General features: G+C 36.4%; 2 protein-coding genes across 2 annotated transcripts; both read right to left on the bottom strand.

Annotated features, from left to right (window-relative positions):
* Window positions 1–4,135: 4,135 nt before the first annotated feature.
* On the bottom strand, window positions 4,136–5,077 carry LOC306640324 (olfactory receptor 8C8-like; the record flags this gene model as incomplete). Its single annotated transcript, XM_079104523.1, has 1 exon — window positions 4,136–5,077. One exon carries the CDS (start codon window positions 5,075–5,077, stop codon window positions 4,136–4,138), a length of 942 nt encoding a protein of 313 aa, XP_078960649.1.
* Window positions 5,078–14,532: 9,455 nt separating this feature from the next.
* On the bottom strand, window positions 14,533–15,468 carry LOC306640329 (olfactory receptor 8C8-like; the record flags this gene model as incomplete). Its single annotated transcript, XM_079104528.1, has 1 exon — window positions 14,533–15,468. The coding sequence occupies one exon, from the start codon at window positions 15,466–15,468 to the stop codon at window positions 14,533–14,535; it is 936 nt and encodes a 311-aa protein (XP_078960654.1).
* Between the last annotated feature and the right edge of the window lie 2,978 nt (window positions 15,469–18,446).

The following is an 18,446-nucleotide window of genomic DNA, read 5'->3' on the forward strand; positions in this document are numbered from 1 at the left end:
CTTGCATATCTGTAAATTCCTACTCTAACCATTAAAATTGGCTCCCCCTTCATCTATTTACATAATTTTAACTTCTATTATACAGGTATAGCCTTCTCAGAATTGTTCATCTGTGCTCCACAGGAACAATTTCATTAGCAATAGGCGGCTCTTGTGTAAAGTAACATTTTCCTTTAGCTTTAGGTAATCCATTCATTTTCAATGTTATGTAAGTCAGCATCTATTCCCCTACCTTCCTCAGTGAACTTGTTTCATGCATTTCTAATACAACTATATTTCCTTTTCATAACCTGCATTTCTTTCTGAGATCCCTTGATCTTATGAACAATTTCAAATTTCATATATTCAAGTTCACTCTTTGGGCTACAAAGTTATGCAGATTTGGAAATGCGTTGTGTTGTGCATCCAACATGACAATATCATTCAGAAGAGTTTTGCTGCCATCAAACTTCCAAGTTTATGTGTTTATCCCTTCCTGCTCCCTCCAAACCATTTATATTTCACTATACATACTTTTTGGTTCCACAAAGCCATACAATTTGATTGCCTGGTTTCTAGCTTTTTCAGTTGGCAATGTGCAGTTAAGACACCTCCACACTTTTTGTGGTCTTAGAGAGTTCATTTCTTTTCATTATTTTGTATGGACATTCTGCAACTTGTTTCTCTACTTCCATTTGATAACATCTTGCTTATTTTGAGTTTGGGGAAAACATAAAACTATTATAAACATTCACATCAGGTTTCTGTGTAGAAGGATATCTTCAAATCAATTAAGTAAATATCCTGGAGAAGATGAATTGTTTACCTTTATAACAAATTGCTAGTCTCCTCCAATGGAACTGCCCCACTTTGCATTCTTATTAACTGCCATCTGAAATGAATGAGATCTCCTATTATTATATATCCTTGTCAAAATTTGGAATTGTCAGTTTTTCAAACTTCAGCCATTTTAATAATCATGTACTAGTATCTGTTTTCTATTTTTTATATTAGTGTATTTTTTAAATTATTTTAGTGCATTGCATAATTGCAGGGTAAATGCTTATAATGTAGTTTGGTTCATTTCAATTCCCAGTACTATTCCCATTCCTTTCATCCTCACCTCCCCTGATCCCCTTCTTCTACTCTATTGGTATTCCACTTATTTATTTGTTTGTCTGTTTGCTTGTTTGTCTTTAATTGATGAATTACAGTTACATAAACAATTGGAATGAATTGTGACCTCATCACACAAGTGTCACAATTTGGTCAAATTTATTTTCCATTTCTTTCCTCACCCTTGGTTCCCTGCTTCTACTCTACTGCTCTTCCTTCTATTTTCATGAGATCCCTCTTTTTATTTCTTGTTTCTGTTTAGTTTCCCCATATAAGGGGAAAACATTTGAACTCTGGCTTTCTGAGTCTGACCTATTTCACTTAGTAAGAAGTTCTTCAGTTCTGTACCTTTACCACCAAATGACATCATTTCATTCTTCATATTGTTTGAGTACAACTCCATTATGTATATATGCCATATTTTCTTTATCCATTAATCTCCATTCATCTACTGATGGGCATCTAAGCTGGTTCCATAACGTGACTATTGTGGATTCTGCTGTTATAAACATCAGTATGCATGAATCATTATAACGCTGATGTTAGAATGTAGGGGAAAAGATGCACACATATTGTTAGTAGGACTGCACATTAGTACAGTCACTCTGGAAATCAGTATTAAGATTCCTCAAAAGACTAGAGATGAAACCACCCCATGACCCAGATATCCTGTTCCTAGGTATATATCCCAAAGACCTAAAATCAGCATACCTTAGGGACAGAGGCACATCCTTTATAAGCAGTGTAATTCACAATAGCCAAGCTATGTAATGAGCCCACAGACAAATGCATAAAGAAAATGTGGTATATATACACAAGGGAGTTCAGCACAGTCATAAAGAGGAATGAAATGATGATGGCATTTGCTGGTAAATGTATGGAACTAGCAAATATAATGTCTTTCCAATTCAAATTATGTTTATGAAGGAACTATGATAACAGAATAGGAAATATATATGTATATAGCATACATGCCTATAAAATATAACATATATATTACACCTCATTCCCTAGCTTTAAAAATCATTTTATGACTTTATTCAAATAGTGCTTCAGAAAAAGTTTCAGTTTTAAGAACTTTGTCTAAACATTCATTATAATGAATATAGACAGAAGAATAGAAGTAAACATTAAACATTCAGACTATGCTTGAGGAATTCAATTTAATTATGACCATGAGATGAAATTACAATAACAAAAATTCTTAACTCTGCTCTAAAAATAGTAAATTTAATCAGAGTGAATTAAAGTTCTCAACCAGTATCATTTTCCTCTAAAGTTATTCATATAAACCAATATTTCAGAACTTTTCAAAATTCACAATCATCATATACATATTTAAATTACAGTAATAATGAACTGTTGTCCCACGACTAAGATATATCTACTGAAAGCATTTGCCCTGAACTCATTTTAAGTATGACGGACCATAGATGGCATAACTTCTGTGCAATATACACAATAAGAACATTTTAGAGCACAGTTTGATACAGCTTTAAGATAAATAATACATTTTTATCTCGACATAATGATGTAACAACTAATAGATTTGTTAAAGTACATACACTTACTACTGATGAAAAAATTACACATCTCACCAGAAAGGCTTGACCCAAACTCCTTAGATTCACCATCCTTAAAAATTGATCACTATTATAAAAGGATGAAATGGAATGTTGCTTTGTAGATCACCTGGTTGACCCCAATTTAAAATGAGATTTCTGCAATAGATGTGGATTTTTCTAGTTGGGCATCGAAGCCTTGCAGATCATTTCTATGCTCTTGGCATCTTGGTTCAGGGCTTTGTTTCTACATAATTGCCACTTGTAGACCCATTTTGAATAAGTCTCCAGAAGTTCTCTCTGTTCCTTCATAATTCTCCATTCTTTCCTTCTGTTTCTTCATAAAGGTGTGCAATTGGGTCAAAATATGTATTCTGTATCCTCAGCTTTGATGTATTAATTATGTCACATGACTATTTCCTCATCTAAAGAACCAGGCAACACTTATCATTAAAAGAGTAAGCATAAACAGGAGGTAGGTTTTGTCCCTTTTGTTGCTAATGTGTGTTTGTTTTTCCTTTTCCTTTTCTTAATTTTTTTTATTTTTTAATTTTTGGTGCTTTTGGTACAAGTATATACTCTACCACCAAACCAAATACTCAGCTATTGTTTGGGTTTTTTTTTGAATGCAGTAAATAGAAATCCTTTTTCAAAAGGGAATTCTTAGATGACAGAGGAAACCAAAAACAAACAAACAAACAAAAAATAAACTGACAGTACAGGTAATATTGTGATCTATAGTGAAGAATATCATTCTCTATTTTTTAAAAAATACGATAGACAAAATCTAGAGATCAGAAACAAACTGATGAGAATTTCAGTTCTATTTGCGACAAAACATCATTTAATTAAAACATTGTCATTGTTGATGGTGTTTAAAAAACCTAGGCAGAGAGCTGAGACTCATTCATCCACAAATATCCATAAGAATGGCAACTTTGTCAGATAAAGTGAGGCTAAAATTCTAGAGCAAGAATCTTTTTTAAAATAACCTAAATAATTCTAGAAATGTTTACTTACCATGTCAACAATTTTAGTTACTTTTTTCTCTTTTAATGCACTTATATGAAATAAAACCTTCAAAATAGAAAATGGATCTACAAAATCATCTCAGAAAAGCAATAAAAAAATGAACTTGTTGGAAAGCATCCAACTTACTGATTTTCACTGAATAGAGAAGACAGATAAAGTACTAGATAGTGTTACATTTAGATAGAAATGGATATCTGCCCAGTGTCTACATTTGATACAGGGAATAAAGACCATATTGGAGACACCTTGGAATGAAGGATGAGTATCAAGTCCAAGAGTCAGCCCACATAGACACACTGTATGCTGAGAAAAGAAATTACAGTAGAAATCCTGCCCAAACTGTAGCATGAAAGATGAAGAGAGGGAAAGAAGAATAGAAGGAAGGTGGTGAGGAAGAGCCCTAACGGGGAAGAAGATGAAGAACTGGGGCAGTCCTACCTGTTCGTTCAGTTTGTGATTCTCTTCAGGGTTCTCTTCAGAGCAAGTTTGACATCCTTATTTCTGAAGCTATAAATGAGTGGGTTCAGCATTGGCACCCCAAAAGTATAAAACACTGAGAGAAATTTACCTTCACCCAAAGCCCCAGCAGTTGATGGTTTAATATGAGTGAGCAGTCCAAATCCATAGAAGAGGCCAACAGTTACTATGTGAGATCCACAGGTGCTCATGGCTTTGGACCAGCCCTGAGCTGATGACATATGAACAACATTATAAAGAATCAAAGCATAGGAGATGAATATAATGAGGCTAGATACAATGACAACTGTCCCCACAACAACAGAACTCACAAGCTCATTGACATAGGTGCTGCTGCAGGAAAGTTGAAGGAGGGGGAAGATGTCACACATGTAGTGGTTGATGAGGTTGGAATCACAAAAGTTGAGCCTGATCATGCACCCTGTGTGGACCAGAGCACCTGCAAACCCCAACAAGTAAGAGCCCAACATCAGCAGAGAACAGACCCTACGAGACATGACAACTGTGTACAGCAGGGGCTGACAGATGGCCACATAGCGATCATAGGCCATGACTGTCAGCACGTAGCACTCTGAGTTGACAAAAAAACAGAAGAAAAATAGCTGAGTCATGCATCCTGCAAAGGAGATGATATTTCTCTCTGAAACAAAGCTCATCAACATTTTGGGGGTGAAGACAAATGAATAACAGAAATCAATGAAGGACAGATTGAAGAGGAAGAAGTACATGGGGGTGTGAAGGTGTGAATTCAGGAAAATTAGAACAATTAAGCTCATGTTTCCCACCACAGTGACTGTGTAGTTCACCAAGAACAGGAAAAATAGGGGCAGTTGCAGCTTAGGTTCATCTATTAAGCCCATAAGGATAAACTGTGTCACTAAGGAGTCATTTTTCTTGGCGATTGGCTTCATGGATGGTATCTGTAGGAACAGGGGTGAAGGTGACATTAACAATGAACCCTCTCTCTTTAACTGCACAATGAGAGCCAGTTTCAGGATCGTCTGAAGACACACAGCAAAGCATCCAAAGAGCAAGACTTCTTATGTCGATCCTTGAAGAATCCCCATTTTCTCATGCGTCTCCCCCCGCATGACGTCTCTGTTCAAAGAGAATGCTGGCTGACCTCTCAGTGTCTTGAACATCATTTCTTTCCTTTTTTCTCAGTCTTCTCTAAGGATTGTGGTTGAAAATAGCAATAAATAACTAGTGTTCTCTGTATTTATGATTTTCACTGCTTTGGGTTTGAACTGAAATCATCATGACAAAGATGGTTCAGTGATCACTTTTGTTCCCATGGAGGCCTCACTGATACGGGACCTTAAGGGCTTCCTCCCCACTGTCCTAAGGGGGACAAAGTTTCTGATGGTGAGGGCAGTAATAGCAATCCATTAAAATTTGCCTCTGACTTCCTAGAAGAGTTATTCTGGGGAATATGCCATGGTTTCTATTTGAAAATGTCTCTTCACTAGTAAGAAGGAAAATAGGTACCTTATATGAGATTCTGATTATCACCTTACTCAAATGAGAATCTATTTTGTGTCCCATGGTTCTGGGAATATTTATTAGAAGCACATACAATGATGCTGTCCTTTAAGATTTCCTCCCAAGCTGGATAAGCCCCTTGAGGGTAGAAATTACTGAGCTTGTATTATATCCTGTATAATAAGCCTAACTTAGGATCTTTTGAGACCCCACATTCTAATTAATTTTATAAATTCCCATCAGTAATTCCTGATCCCAAGACTAATTAATAGGTTTTCTGCTCTGTAATCCAGGGCAGAGTCACTTGTCAATTCTAGCATGTTCCTACAAGCCTCTGGGATTGCATCAAGATTTTAGGCTCTATTTTAAACACTCTACCAATGACAAGTTGTATTAAAGAGGTTTAGAATAGGAACAGTCTCAAGTCTGAGTTTAAATTTAGACTTCATCTACCAAACTACGAGGCTGAAGATATATGATATCATTTCCATGACCCTAGTTCATCTTTATTTATATGTACATATAATTGTGTCTAGTTATAAAATGAGGTTCATAAAAAGGGCTAGGCATTGTCAACTTGATACAGCTTTTGACTAGCATACACAGGGTCTCAGATAAATCCTAGCACCAACAAAAATAAATAATACAGTTTTTAAAAAGTAAAATAATAGAGCTATCTCATTGTATTGTGGGAGTTAAATGAGATAATTCACATAAAGAATTAGAACTGTGCCTGACATATAAAAACAGTCTAATAGGTGTTAGTACCCTTTCACCTGTTCCATGATCTTCATACAAATCAGAGTTTCTCAACTTTGGCCTAATTGTAATGTGGACGAAGTAGTTTTTTGTTTTGTTTTGTTTTATCGAGAGACTCTCCTCTGCACTACAGAATGCACAGCATGTCTGGTTCCTGCTGATAACTTGCCAATACTATCCTCCCACTGCACCCTCCACTCAGAAGCACACACTAGTTCTGACCAATAAGAATTTCTCAAGATATCATCACATATACCTTGGGTTGTTTTGGAAAATAGAAAATGACGTGCCAAAGTTTGGCACATTGGAATACTGATTACTTTGAAGAAAAGAAATTGGGAGGACACAGAGTAAAGTTCTTTTCCGTCCTTCTCATGCTCTTCTTCCTCCTGCTCTGTTTCTCCTACATGACGGGCCATAAATGCCAAGAATCTCTCCCTCCTTATGGTTATCATAAGAAGTGTAACCTCTCTCCCCAAAGCTGGACCTAAATTTTTGCCTTTCTGTATAGGAGCTGCCCATGAGGAAATTTTCAATTCTTTTTTCTCTGAGACTAGACTACAAGACCCCTATAGTAGGGGACATGTCCTTCAGCCAAGAGGAAGGAATACCATCCAGAAAGGCCAAGAAGAATCAGAAAAGATAGGCCATGCTGGGTTTCCCCTCTCAGATATGACATCAGCCTATACGCTTTTGTCTGCTCACATTTCTAACAGAGTGGTACATACTTCCTCAAATCTAACCATTAAAAATGGACGGGTTTCCCTGGGCTATGAATCTTCATTTCTGAAGGCTTCTTTGTAGCATAAAATATTAAGAAAATCTGTTATATTTTTCCCATTAACCTGTCTTTCATCATAAGCGTGTTGGCCTTGACCCTTATGATGGGGTCGGGGAGAGGGATCCCAACTTCCCGTCTTTCGGGGCCATAATTTTCACTTTTGAGAACTGCTGGCCTTCCTGTACAGCCTTGTCTTCTGCCGTGTCAACTCCACAGACTGTTTTATTTAATAGCTACTTATGTGCCTCAAGCTCAATATGCCCCAAACCGAATTTAAATTTTTCTTGTATTTCCAAGGCTGCTCTTCCTCAGTTCATTGTTTTCTCCGTTACTTTCACCACTAGCCTAGCAACCAGTGCATAATTTAAACTTAGCACCTCTTTCTCTCTCACTGTCTTTATCTAGTCTCTAAGTCCCAAAGGATCCATCACCTTCAAAGACCTGTGCCTTCACTTTCATTTTCTTTTCAAATTTCTTTTTATTACATTCAGTCAAGGGTACTCAATTTCATCTTCTTAAATAAGATTTTCAGGAGTTTCTTGACTCACTCCCATAATGATAGAATAACTTCTGCCTATGACAAACATTCTGAATTCTTGGGATCCTCTGTCATTATCACTTATAGGATCACCTTAATCTCTCTCATATCCTGGATTCTCTAGCTCCTTGTTCCTCTCCATCTCAAAATTGGGTTGCTCAAAGAGTGACCTATTGAGGATGAGAATTGGGACATTTGTAACCATCCACCACCACAGTACGTACACACACCCCTGTTATTCCTATTCCCTACTCCCAATAACTATTATTATAATCACATATTTAGTTATATCAATTATTGAGACCTTTAAAAATGCTACACAGTGTTAATCCATCATACACTAGGATTGTTTTCATTTCCATAATGCCCTTTTTGCTTGGTTTCCATACCATTCCCTGTATTTCTCTGAATCCTTCTCAATTTCTTCCCTATTTTCTTTTCAAATTTCCTTTTATTACATTCAGTCATGGGTACTCAATTTCATCTTCTTAAATGAGATTTTCAGGAGTTTCTTGACCCACTCCCATAATGATAGAATAACTTCTGACTATGACAAATCCTCTGTCATTATCATGTATCAGATTACCTTAATCTCTATCATATCCTGGATTCTCTATCTCCTTGATCAATGTGATGGGGGAAATGTTCTCCTAATTTCTCAGTTGTCTCACTCATTGGTTATAAGACATTGTGCTTGGTTCCTTGGGAAATGGTGACTGCAGAGGCACTTACACTGATCTTGCTTGTCTGAAATTGTCTTTATGATGTACCATTCCATTTATCAGCCTTGTGAAAGGACAATAAATAGGTGATTTAGAAGTCACTGTCCAGGTGATTTAGAAGTTACTGTTCTTCAAATTATTCAATATATTGACCAAATATGAGCACAATAACTCTCTCAAACAGTTTACTTTCCCTTTCACATTTGTTCCCATTGTTCCGAACATTTCATAACGTTGTATCTTATACTTGTCTGTATTTAAACATTAAGATCATTAATTAAATCCATTTGGGAAGTACAAGGCTTTCAAGGTATTTCTTAAATTGCATAATTTATTAGATTTTACTTTTACCTAAGTTCTCTGAAATTTTACTTATTTAAATAAATGCTGAAAGCTTTGGATTTTTTCTTTCTGTACACTACTTTCTCTTCTACTTTTTTATCCCTTTAGTTTATGATTTGGAACTAAAGCTCAAGTTTTTCTTCTGGAATTTTCACAATTGCTTTCTTTTTTCTCTCATGACAAATATTCAAGACATAACTTGTCTTCCTATATTTTCTTCAAAATGTCTCTTTTATTCTAATTGTTTCTATATGTTAAAATTGTACATGTATCACCATAAGTTCCCTGAGAGTGTCCAGCATCTCTGCCCCTGTTCTATCATTTGAGAAAGGTACTCTAAAAGCTGATGGGTAACACATAGTGAAGCCTTAGCACTTACAACTGTGGAAGTCACTGCACAGGCTAATGGTGTCAATATTCATGAGGCAAAACCTCTTCTTTCTCCCTGGTTGTCCATATAGTAAACTGTTCCACACATGCACACATAGTGGTATGATTTAGGAACCTTGTTTCACTTTCTTTAATAAATAAGTGTCTAGTTCTTTACTGAGCATAAGCAAAGATTGGCATCTGCTTTACGGAGAGGTAGAAGAGATCTCCCTAAAAATCTTTTCAAGCGTTTCAATTATTCTATCCCCATATTCACTTCTAGGATTCACGATGCCACTAAATTCTGAGCATATGAGAGAGGGTACAGTGTAAGTGAGGAGTTGATGGTTTCCTCAGTCCTGTGTTAGTGTTAGAAGTCATAAGAATGACAAAGAAAATATTGCTCACTTAATTTCTTTCTAACTTCTAAAATTTAGGGGTGGTTGTATTTCTCCAAGTGTTTTATTTGTTCTTTTGTTTTGCACTTATGAGTCAATGCTTATTTTTAATGTTTTTATTAGTTCATAATCATACATAAATTGATGCTCATTCTGACATAATCATACATGCATGAAATAAAATTTGCTCCACTTCAGTTCCCAGTACTTCCTCTTTCCCTATCCTCCCCCTGTTCCCCTTCCTCTACTCTCCTGGTCTTCCTTCTATTATTTGTAGGACTTTTGAAATTAGGGCTTTATAGATATACATAAACGTAAAATTCACTGTAGTATATTCAAATATATAAATAGCATAATTTGGTCAGTTCGATTCTACCATTCCTCTAATTTCCCATCTTTGCCCCCCTCCCTCAATCCCCTTCCTCTACTCCATAGATCTCCCTTTTATTTCAATGGAATTCCACTTCCCTCTATTTCTTTATTTTGTCTAACTTTCACATATGTGAGAAAATATTTGATCCTTGACTTTCTGAGTCTAGTTTATTTCACTTGTGATTTTTCCAGTTCTATCCATTTGCCAGAAAATGCCATAATAACATTTTTTTATGGCTGAGTAAAACTCCACTGTATATGCACCACATTTTCATTATCCATTCATCTTTTGTTAGGCACATGGACTGATGGGTACTGTACAATCAGTGAGAAATTGTGAAAAAATAAATGAAAGAAATTGTTTTATTTTTAATGGATAAATAAAATTGTACATATCTATGAGGTTCAATGGTATGTTATTGTACAGATATACATTGTGAGGTGACTGAGTCACACAAATTAACATGTCTATCATTGCATATCCTCTCTGGTATTTGTAGTAAGAAGATTTAAAATCTATTCTTCCAACAATTTGAAGTATACTATGCATAGTTATTGACTATAATCACCATGCTGTGCAATAGGCTGAAATTTATTCCTCCAAACTGAAACATTGTCCCCTTTAACCAAAATCTCCTCTTTCTTCTTCATTCTGCTCTCTGTTCTATGAGGCACCAAAAAGATGGTTCTGTGTGATCTCATGTAATCTAGTGATCCAGTTTTAAATCATTGTTACCACAATTTGAAACTTTGAACTTGAATTATATTTAAATAATGTAAGAACTCTTCTCTCTTGTTGACACACTTAACTTTGAGCAAATATCAGTTTCACTTCTTTTACTTCAAGTGTTTCAAACAAACAAACAAAAAAAAGAACCTTGAATTTGCACCAGTCTTCTGCATTGTTGAAGTCATCACACTGAAATTACCTCACACTCTGCACAACTCTCAGCTAGAAATGGGCAGAAGTATTTATACTGGGGAGATAGAGGTTAGAGGTTTTGCCTGGAGAAGTGATGGTCAGTATCCTTCACCAGCAACCCAAAGGCTTCTTGCCAAAAATGAACCCTGTCCCTCTCCCTGTGACTGCTGCAACTGCTGCCCAGGTGGTAGGGCACCTCTTTGGTTAGGTTATTACAATGGAGCACAGAATCCAGTTTATCTCATTGTTCTTGCTCCTGCCAAACTCTTGGTGAGCAATCACTTCAGACCCTCTGCCTCCCAGGAGCCCCATTCTCAGCCGCAATCTTCCAGAGCAACCAGACAGAAACCCCAGCTATACAAGGTCCAACTCAACGGGCCTGGGCACAGTGCCTTTACCTGTGCCCTTCTGTCTTGCAATGATTAGAAAGCTTTGTTCTGGTCTTTATTCATGAAAGACAAGGAAGAACTGTGTGAGAAGTACCTTAAAATGTTGGTAACATATCAGATTAATGGCATTTCATTACTTTTGAGTGATGGAATGAACTAGGTGGGAAATAGGAACTATTCCATGAGTACCAGAATATGAAGTACCTGAGATTTCTAATTTCATTTTTTCACAGGAAGTTAAATCTCAGGTTATTGCTCCTTTAAATTAATTTTTACCTACCTATTTAAATTACTATAATAGGAAAAAGTTTTTACATTAAAAAAATTAAAGGTCCTTAATATATGTTAATATGGTTTAAGGATGGTTTTTAAAAACTTAAATTGTGTTGATAGGGAACTATCAAACATAAAGAAGATAAGAAAGAATAATCCATATTTTTAACAAATTACACATACACTTCTAAATATTCATAATTGTCAAATAAGTTAAAATGCTTTAAAATTATTTTTCTTCTCGTTTAATCACATGACCTTTAAAAATTTTGCATTTGAATTTAAATAATTTTAAATAAATTAAAATTAATTGATTAAAATTTTAAAATATTTTAAAGAAATATCATCAAACCTGGATTTGACTAAAAAGTTAACTCAATTAGACTTGCAATAAATGCCAGCAATTCAACTGGTACAATAACCCTGTAGGCTTTATAAAACTGAGACACACTATTGGATGATTCATTCTTTTTCAGAATGCACTGCTGACAACAACATGGTACTAAGACCACAAGTTTTGTGCTATGCCTGTGACTAATATTTTAAATTTTTGTTGTGTACCTAAGCTTCATAGCCATGGATGTTTTATACCTCCTTCTGTCTTCTATATCTTTATTCAAATGTGTGCTTCAGAGAAATTTTCAGACCAGTTTTAAGAACTCTGTCTAATCATACCCATAATGAATACAAACAAAAGAAAAGCAGAAGTTGACCCTAAGCATTCAGACTTATGCTAGATAAAGTAAATTTCAAATGCATTGTAATAAATAAATTTATAAGTAGAAGTTCTTAACATTCTATTTTAGGAGCAATAATTTTAAGGAGAGTCAATTCAAGTTCATAGCTTGCATCATTTTCTTCTAAGACTACTCATATAAATCAATGTTTCAGAACTTTTCAAAAATCATCTTTATATAAATATGAAAACTACAGTGATGCTGGACTGGGGTCCTGTGACTAGGATTTTTCCACTGAAGAGCATCTGCCCTGAACCAATTCAGGGAAATAATGAACATCAGACAATATTTCTGTGCAACAACATTTCTGTGCAACATACACAATAAAAACATCTGTAGAGCAGTTTTCCATTATTTTTATATTAATAATCCATTTTTGTCTCCAAACAATGCTATAATATCTAATAGATTTGAAAAGTACTATTTCTGCATATCAGAGTAAACATTCAACTCTTGAATTTCTGAGTCTGCCTTATTGGACTTAGCATTATAGTCTCCAATTCCAAGTGTTTTCTCTGATATACAGAAGCTAGTCTAAAATTACAAGGGAAAAGAGAGAAAAGAAATGGGTTGGGGGAATTCCATCAAAACAAAAGAAGGATCAGGGGAGTCAAAGAAGAGGATTGAGTCACAGGAAGGACAGGATAAAGGGAAAACAGTGGAATGAATCTAACCTAACTCTAATAGGCACATACATAAATATACTACAGTGAATCTCACCTTTACATACATCCACTGGACTCTATTTTTTTGATGTAAATAAATAGAAAGCTCAGTAGAGTAAAGGGAAGAGGAGGAGAATAAGCGTACTGGGAACTTAATTGGAGCAGAACACTCCAAGCATTTGTAGTTATATCAAATAAATCCTAATGTTATGTATAACTATTATAAACCAATCAAAATATATGAATAGTACTAATGAAAAGTGACCTTATTTTAAGATGAAACCTGTACAACTGATGTGGATGTTTCTACCAGGGCATCAAAGTCTTGCATATTATCTCTCTACTGTTGGTATCTTGGCTCAGATCATTTTTCCCATATACTCTGCACTTCTAGGTTCACTCTGAACAACTCTCCAAAAGTTCTGTCTGTTCTTTCAAAATTCTCCTTTCTTTCTTTCTATTTCTTTACAGGATGCATAATGGGATTGAAAACAAGGCTCTGTATAGTTAGTCTTTGAATGAGTTACATAAACATTTTATCATCTATAGAATAAGATGAGGAGATTTATGTTTAATAGGGTAAAGACAAAAACCCATACAAATGGGGAGTTGCTTGTTGTTTTTCCTTTTTTGTTGGTGGGCAAAGGATCAGATCCAGGATCATACATAAGCATCTCTCTACCTGTGAACTAAGTAAGAGGTTTTTTTGTTTGTTTGTTTCTTTGTTTGTTTTTAAAATAATAAATTGAACTCTTTTTGCAAAAGATAATCCTTATAATGTAGCAGGAAAAAATCTTGACATTACTGATATTGTTACTATCTGTAGTGAGGAATACCATTAAGAAAATTTTAAAACAATGACAAAAATCTAGAGATCAGAGACAAACTGGTGAAAACATCAAGTCCGTGTCTGTCAAAATATCAATTGACCAATACATTGTAATTATTGGTGAGGTCTGAGAAACCTGGAAAGAGGGTTGGGATTGGACATCCTCAAATACTAATACAAATAAACACTACAAGTACACATTTCCATTTCAGATAGGAGCCTCAATATCTAGAAAAAGAACCATTCTTTAAGTAACCTGAATAATTCTTGGAATTTTTACTTTAAACATCCACAACGTTGTGATCCCTCTTTCTTAAGGCATTTATTAGACAATAAAACCTTGAGACACAAAATGGACCTAACAATATAGTCTCAAGAAAAGATTAAAGAAATAAACTTGTCAGAAAGCATTCAACTCACCAACTTTCCTTGGATAGAGAAGACATACAAAAACATACTAGATAGTCTTCCATACAGATAGAAAAGACTTCACTCTAGGGTCTCCATCTGCACAAGGAATAAAGACAAATTTGGTGTCTTCTTGGTACTAAGAACAACTTATCCGACTCCAAGAATAAGCCCATATAGTCACATAGCATAGTGTGAAAACAAAAATTACAGTAAAACTCCAGCTCGAACTATAGAATAGAATGAAAGATGAAGGTGGGGCAGGGGAGAAAAATAGAAAGAAAGTGATTAAGAAGAGCAGGAATTACAGAAAAAAAAAAACAAAAACAAAAAAAAAAACAGCAATGGGAACAGGGACCAAGGCAGTCCAACTGGAGAGTTCAATTTGTGATTCTCTTCAGAGTTCTCTTCAGAGCAAGTTTGACATCCTTGTTCCTGAAGCTATAAATGAGGGGGTTCAGCATGGGAACCCCAAAATTGCAAAACACTGAGAAAAGTTTCCCCTGGGTCACAGATCCTGGGGATGATGGTTTAATATGAGTGAGCAGCCCAAATCCATAGAAGAGGCCAACAGTTACAATGTGAGAACCACAGGTGCTCATGGCTTTAGATGAACCCTTAGCTGAGGACCTGTGAATGACATTATAAAGAATCAAAGCATATGAGATTAAGATCATGAGACTAGATACACTGACAACTGTCACCACAACAACAGAACTCACAAGCTCATTGACGTAGGTGCTGCTGCAGGAAAGTTGAAGGAGGGGGAAGATGTCACACATGTAGTGGTTGATGATGTTGGAATCACAAAAGCTGAGCCTCATCATGCACCCTGTGTGGACCATGGCACCAGCAAACCCCAACAAGTAAGAGCCCAACATCAGCAGAGAACAGACCCTAGGGGACATGATGACCCCGTACAGCAGGGGCTGACAGATGGCCACATAGCGATCATAGGCCATGACTGTTAGCACGTAGCACTCTGAGTTCACAAAAAAGCAGAGGAAAAATAGCTGAGTCATGCATCCTGCAAAGGAGATGATGTTCCTCTCTGAAACAAAGCACAAGAGCATTTTAGGGGTACAGACAAATGAATAACAGAAATCAATGAAGGACAAGTTAAAGAGGAAGAAGTACATGGGGGTGTGAAGGTGCAAATTCAGGAAAATTAGAACAATTAAGCTCATGTTTCCCATCACAGTGACTGCACAGTTCACCAAGAACAGGAAAAACAAAGGCAGTTGGAGCTCAGTTTGGTCTGTTAATCCCTTAAGGATAAACTGTGTCACAGAGGAGTCATTTTCCATAGCTGTCATTCTGGAGTGAGATCGTTAAAAGCCAGATTGGAAGATGATGTTTAAATGAAACTCAAATCTTTGACCCCAGAAGGAGAGCAGGAGCTGCTGGTTTCCAAGCTCAGGGTGGTCTGAAGACACACAGCCAGGACCCTGAAGTGTACAGTTTCCTGAGTTGCTCCTTGAGGAGTTGCCAGGTCCTTCCTGCTTCCTCCACCCTTCATGTGTGTCTCATCAGGGATGAATGCTTGCTGACTCCGCAGTGTCTCTGAACATCGTTCCTTCCCTCCTCATTCTGAAAGAATTAAGGTTGAAAAGTAAAATAAAAAGGTGGTTTTCTCCACAACCCATGATTTTTATAGTTTTGGCTGTGAAGGAAAATTATCATGACAAAGATGTTTCAGTGCTCACCTGACGCACTGCAGGTCTCACTGATGCTGGACCCCAAGGGCTTCCTCCCTGCTATCCTGAGGAGACAAGTTTCTGAGGATGAAGCGGGTGATAACAGTCAGCTCAGATCTTTCTCTGACATGCTAGAAGAGCTACTGTGGGGGAGATGCCACGGTTTCTATTTTAGAATTTCTGCTGTAATTACTCATCATTTGTAGAAAGGAAAACAGCCACCTCATATCAACCTGCAGAACCTCACCTCACTCACTTGAGAATTTATTTCCCTGTGGTTCCAGGGAAAATGAGTAGAAGCATAAAAATTTCTGCTGTACTTTATGCCTTCCTCCCAAATTGGGTGAGTCCCTGGAGGCAGAAATTACTGAAGCTGTGTTTACAACCTGTGTAGTAGACCTAACATTGGGTCATTTGAGACTCAAAATTCTACACAATGTGTTATTTTCCACTAGGAATGCCTGATCCCCAGGGCAGATTAGGGTGTGGCCTCATTTGTCAATTTCTTCCTCATGCCCTACAGAACCTTACAGGACTTGTGTGTTTCTGCAAACCTCTGGGATTGCATTAAGAAATATTACATCATATGTTTAACATGATGTTAAAAGAGAAGTTGTAGCAAAGAGATTAAAACAATAGGAGTACCTCCTCAAATCAGTCTGAGCTTAAATCCAACCTTTTCATCATTATGGTACTATGCACACAGAGTATCTACTTTTTAGGTTCCATTTATATGCACATATACTTGTGGGTATCCATAAAATGAAAATCATAAAATGGATGTCCCTATGACAGTTCTTGCATACTACACATAGTTACATCCCAGAACCAGCAATAACAGTAAAAGCAATACAACTGAGAAACATATAAGAGCTATCTCATCATGTTGTGGGAATTAAATGAAATAATTCCCATAAAGTATTAGAACTATACTTAACATACAAAAACACCATAAATAAGTGTTAATACCCCTTCCCTTCCTCCATTATTTTTCTTTTTTCTTTTTTTTTTTAACTGAGGATCAAACCCAGGACTGAGGCAAGCACTTTGCCACTGAGCTACATCCCAGTCCCCCATTTGTTTCTTCATATGACTCAAGGGTTCTCCACATTGGCACCCTTGAAATTTGTGTAAGGTGAGTCTTATATGGGGGTGTCCTATGTAATATGGAATGCACAGCTCCCTACACACTTCCCTTTTGATTTCAGTACTATCCTGCCATCCCCACCCCACCCAAACTCACACAACAATTGTGACCAACAATAGTTTCTCCAGATAATGACATATCCTTTGGGAAGTATTATTGCTCAGAAAATGATGTGCCAAGGTGTGGCACGTTGGCATGTTGAGTACTTTAAACCAAAGGACATTGGAAGGACTCAGAACACAGACTATTTCTGACCTTTTCGTGTGCTCTACTTTTCCCACAGGGAAAACCATTAAAAAGAATTCTCCTTTCTCAAGGTGGGTTATTGAAAGTTGAGCTCCTCTCCACAAAGTCAGTCCTGAAACATAGAAGTTTGTGTACAAGAGCCGGCCATGAAGAAATTCTCAGAACTTTCTTGTCTGAGACTAGATCATTAAAGCCTCATTTCAGAAAGACTTCTGGTCTACATCATTGAGGAAGACCATAGAGAAAGGCCAAGAAGAATCAGAACAGACAGGCCTTGTTGGGTTTCCCCTTTCAGATATTACATACCCTTTTTGTCTAACCACATTTCTACATAGCAGCCCACTCTTCATCAAACCCAACCATAAGAGTAAATAGGTTTGCCTGGGTTCTGGGTCTTCCTAAAGAAAGTTTCCTTGATCAGGTGAAATTTGATTATATAAATCTATTGTATTTTCTATTATAAATCTCTTTCATTTTAAGAGTGCTGACCTGATCCTTAAAATGGGGAGAAGGGGGTAAACCCCACCTTTTTATCCCTACAGTGCCAAAATCCTCCATGCTTGAAAATCACTGGTCTATCTATACAATCTGTCCTACTTTACATCTGTGTTACAGACAATTCTGTTTAATACCTATCACATACCACCAGCTCAACGTGCCCAAAACCAAATTTAGATTTTGTTATGATTTCCGGGGCTGCTCATCATGAGATCATCATTTGCTCAGTTACTTTCAAAATTTGAGGATTTATAACCACACACCACCACTGCATATACACACTGCTATTCTTCCTGTTCCCCATTCACAATTACTAACAATATGATTGGAATCATAAATTCAGTTATATCAATATTCTTGTTGTTACTGAGACTTTTTAAAAACATGTCCACAGCGAATCCATCATAAACTGTGATTGTTTTTGTTTCCATAACTCACTTCTTTGTTGGTTTTGATACTATTCCCTGTATTCTTTTTGTCTTTTCCCATTTTCTTCCCCATTTTTTGTAAATATCCCTTTAATACCTTCAGCTATGAGTATTCAATTTCATCTTAAATAAGATTTTCAGGAGCTTCTTTACCCACCCCCATATTGATAGATTATCTTCTAACTGTGATACAAAGTCTGACTTCTTAAGATCTGTCATCCTCATATTTGGGATTACCTTTATTTATCATGTCCTGGAACTTCTATTTCCTGGATCAC

Source organism: Sciurus vulgaris, assembly GCF_902686455.1.
Source record: "Sciurus vulgaris genome assembly, chromosome: 11".
Taxonomy (NCBI): Eukaryota; Metazoa; Chordata; class Mammalia; order Rodentia; family Sciuridae; genus Sciurus; species Sciurus vulgaris.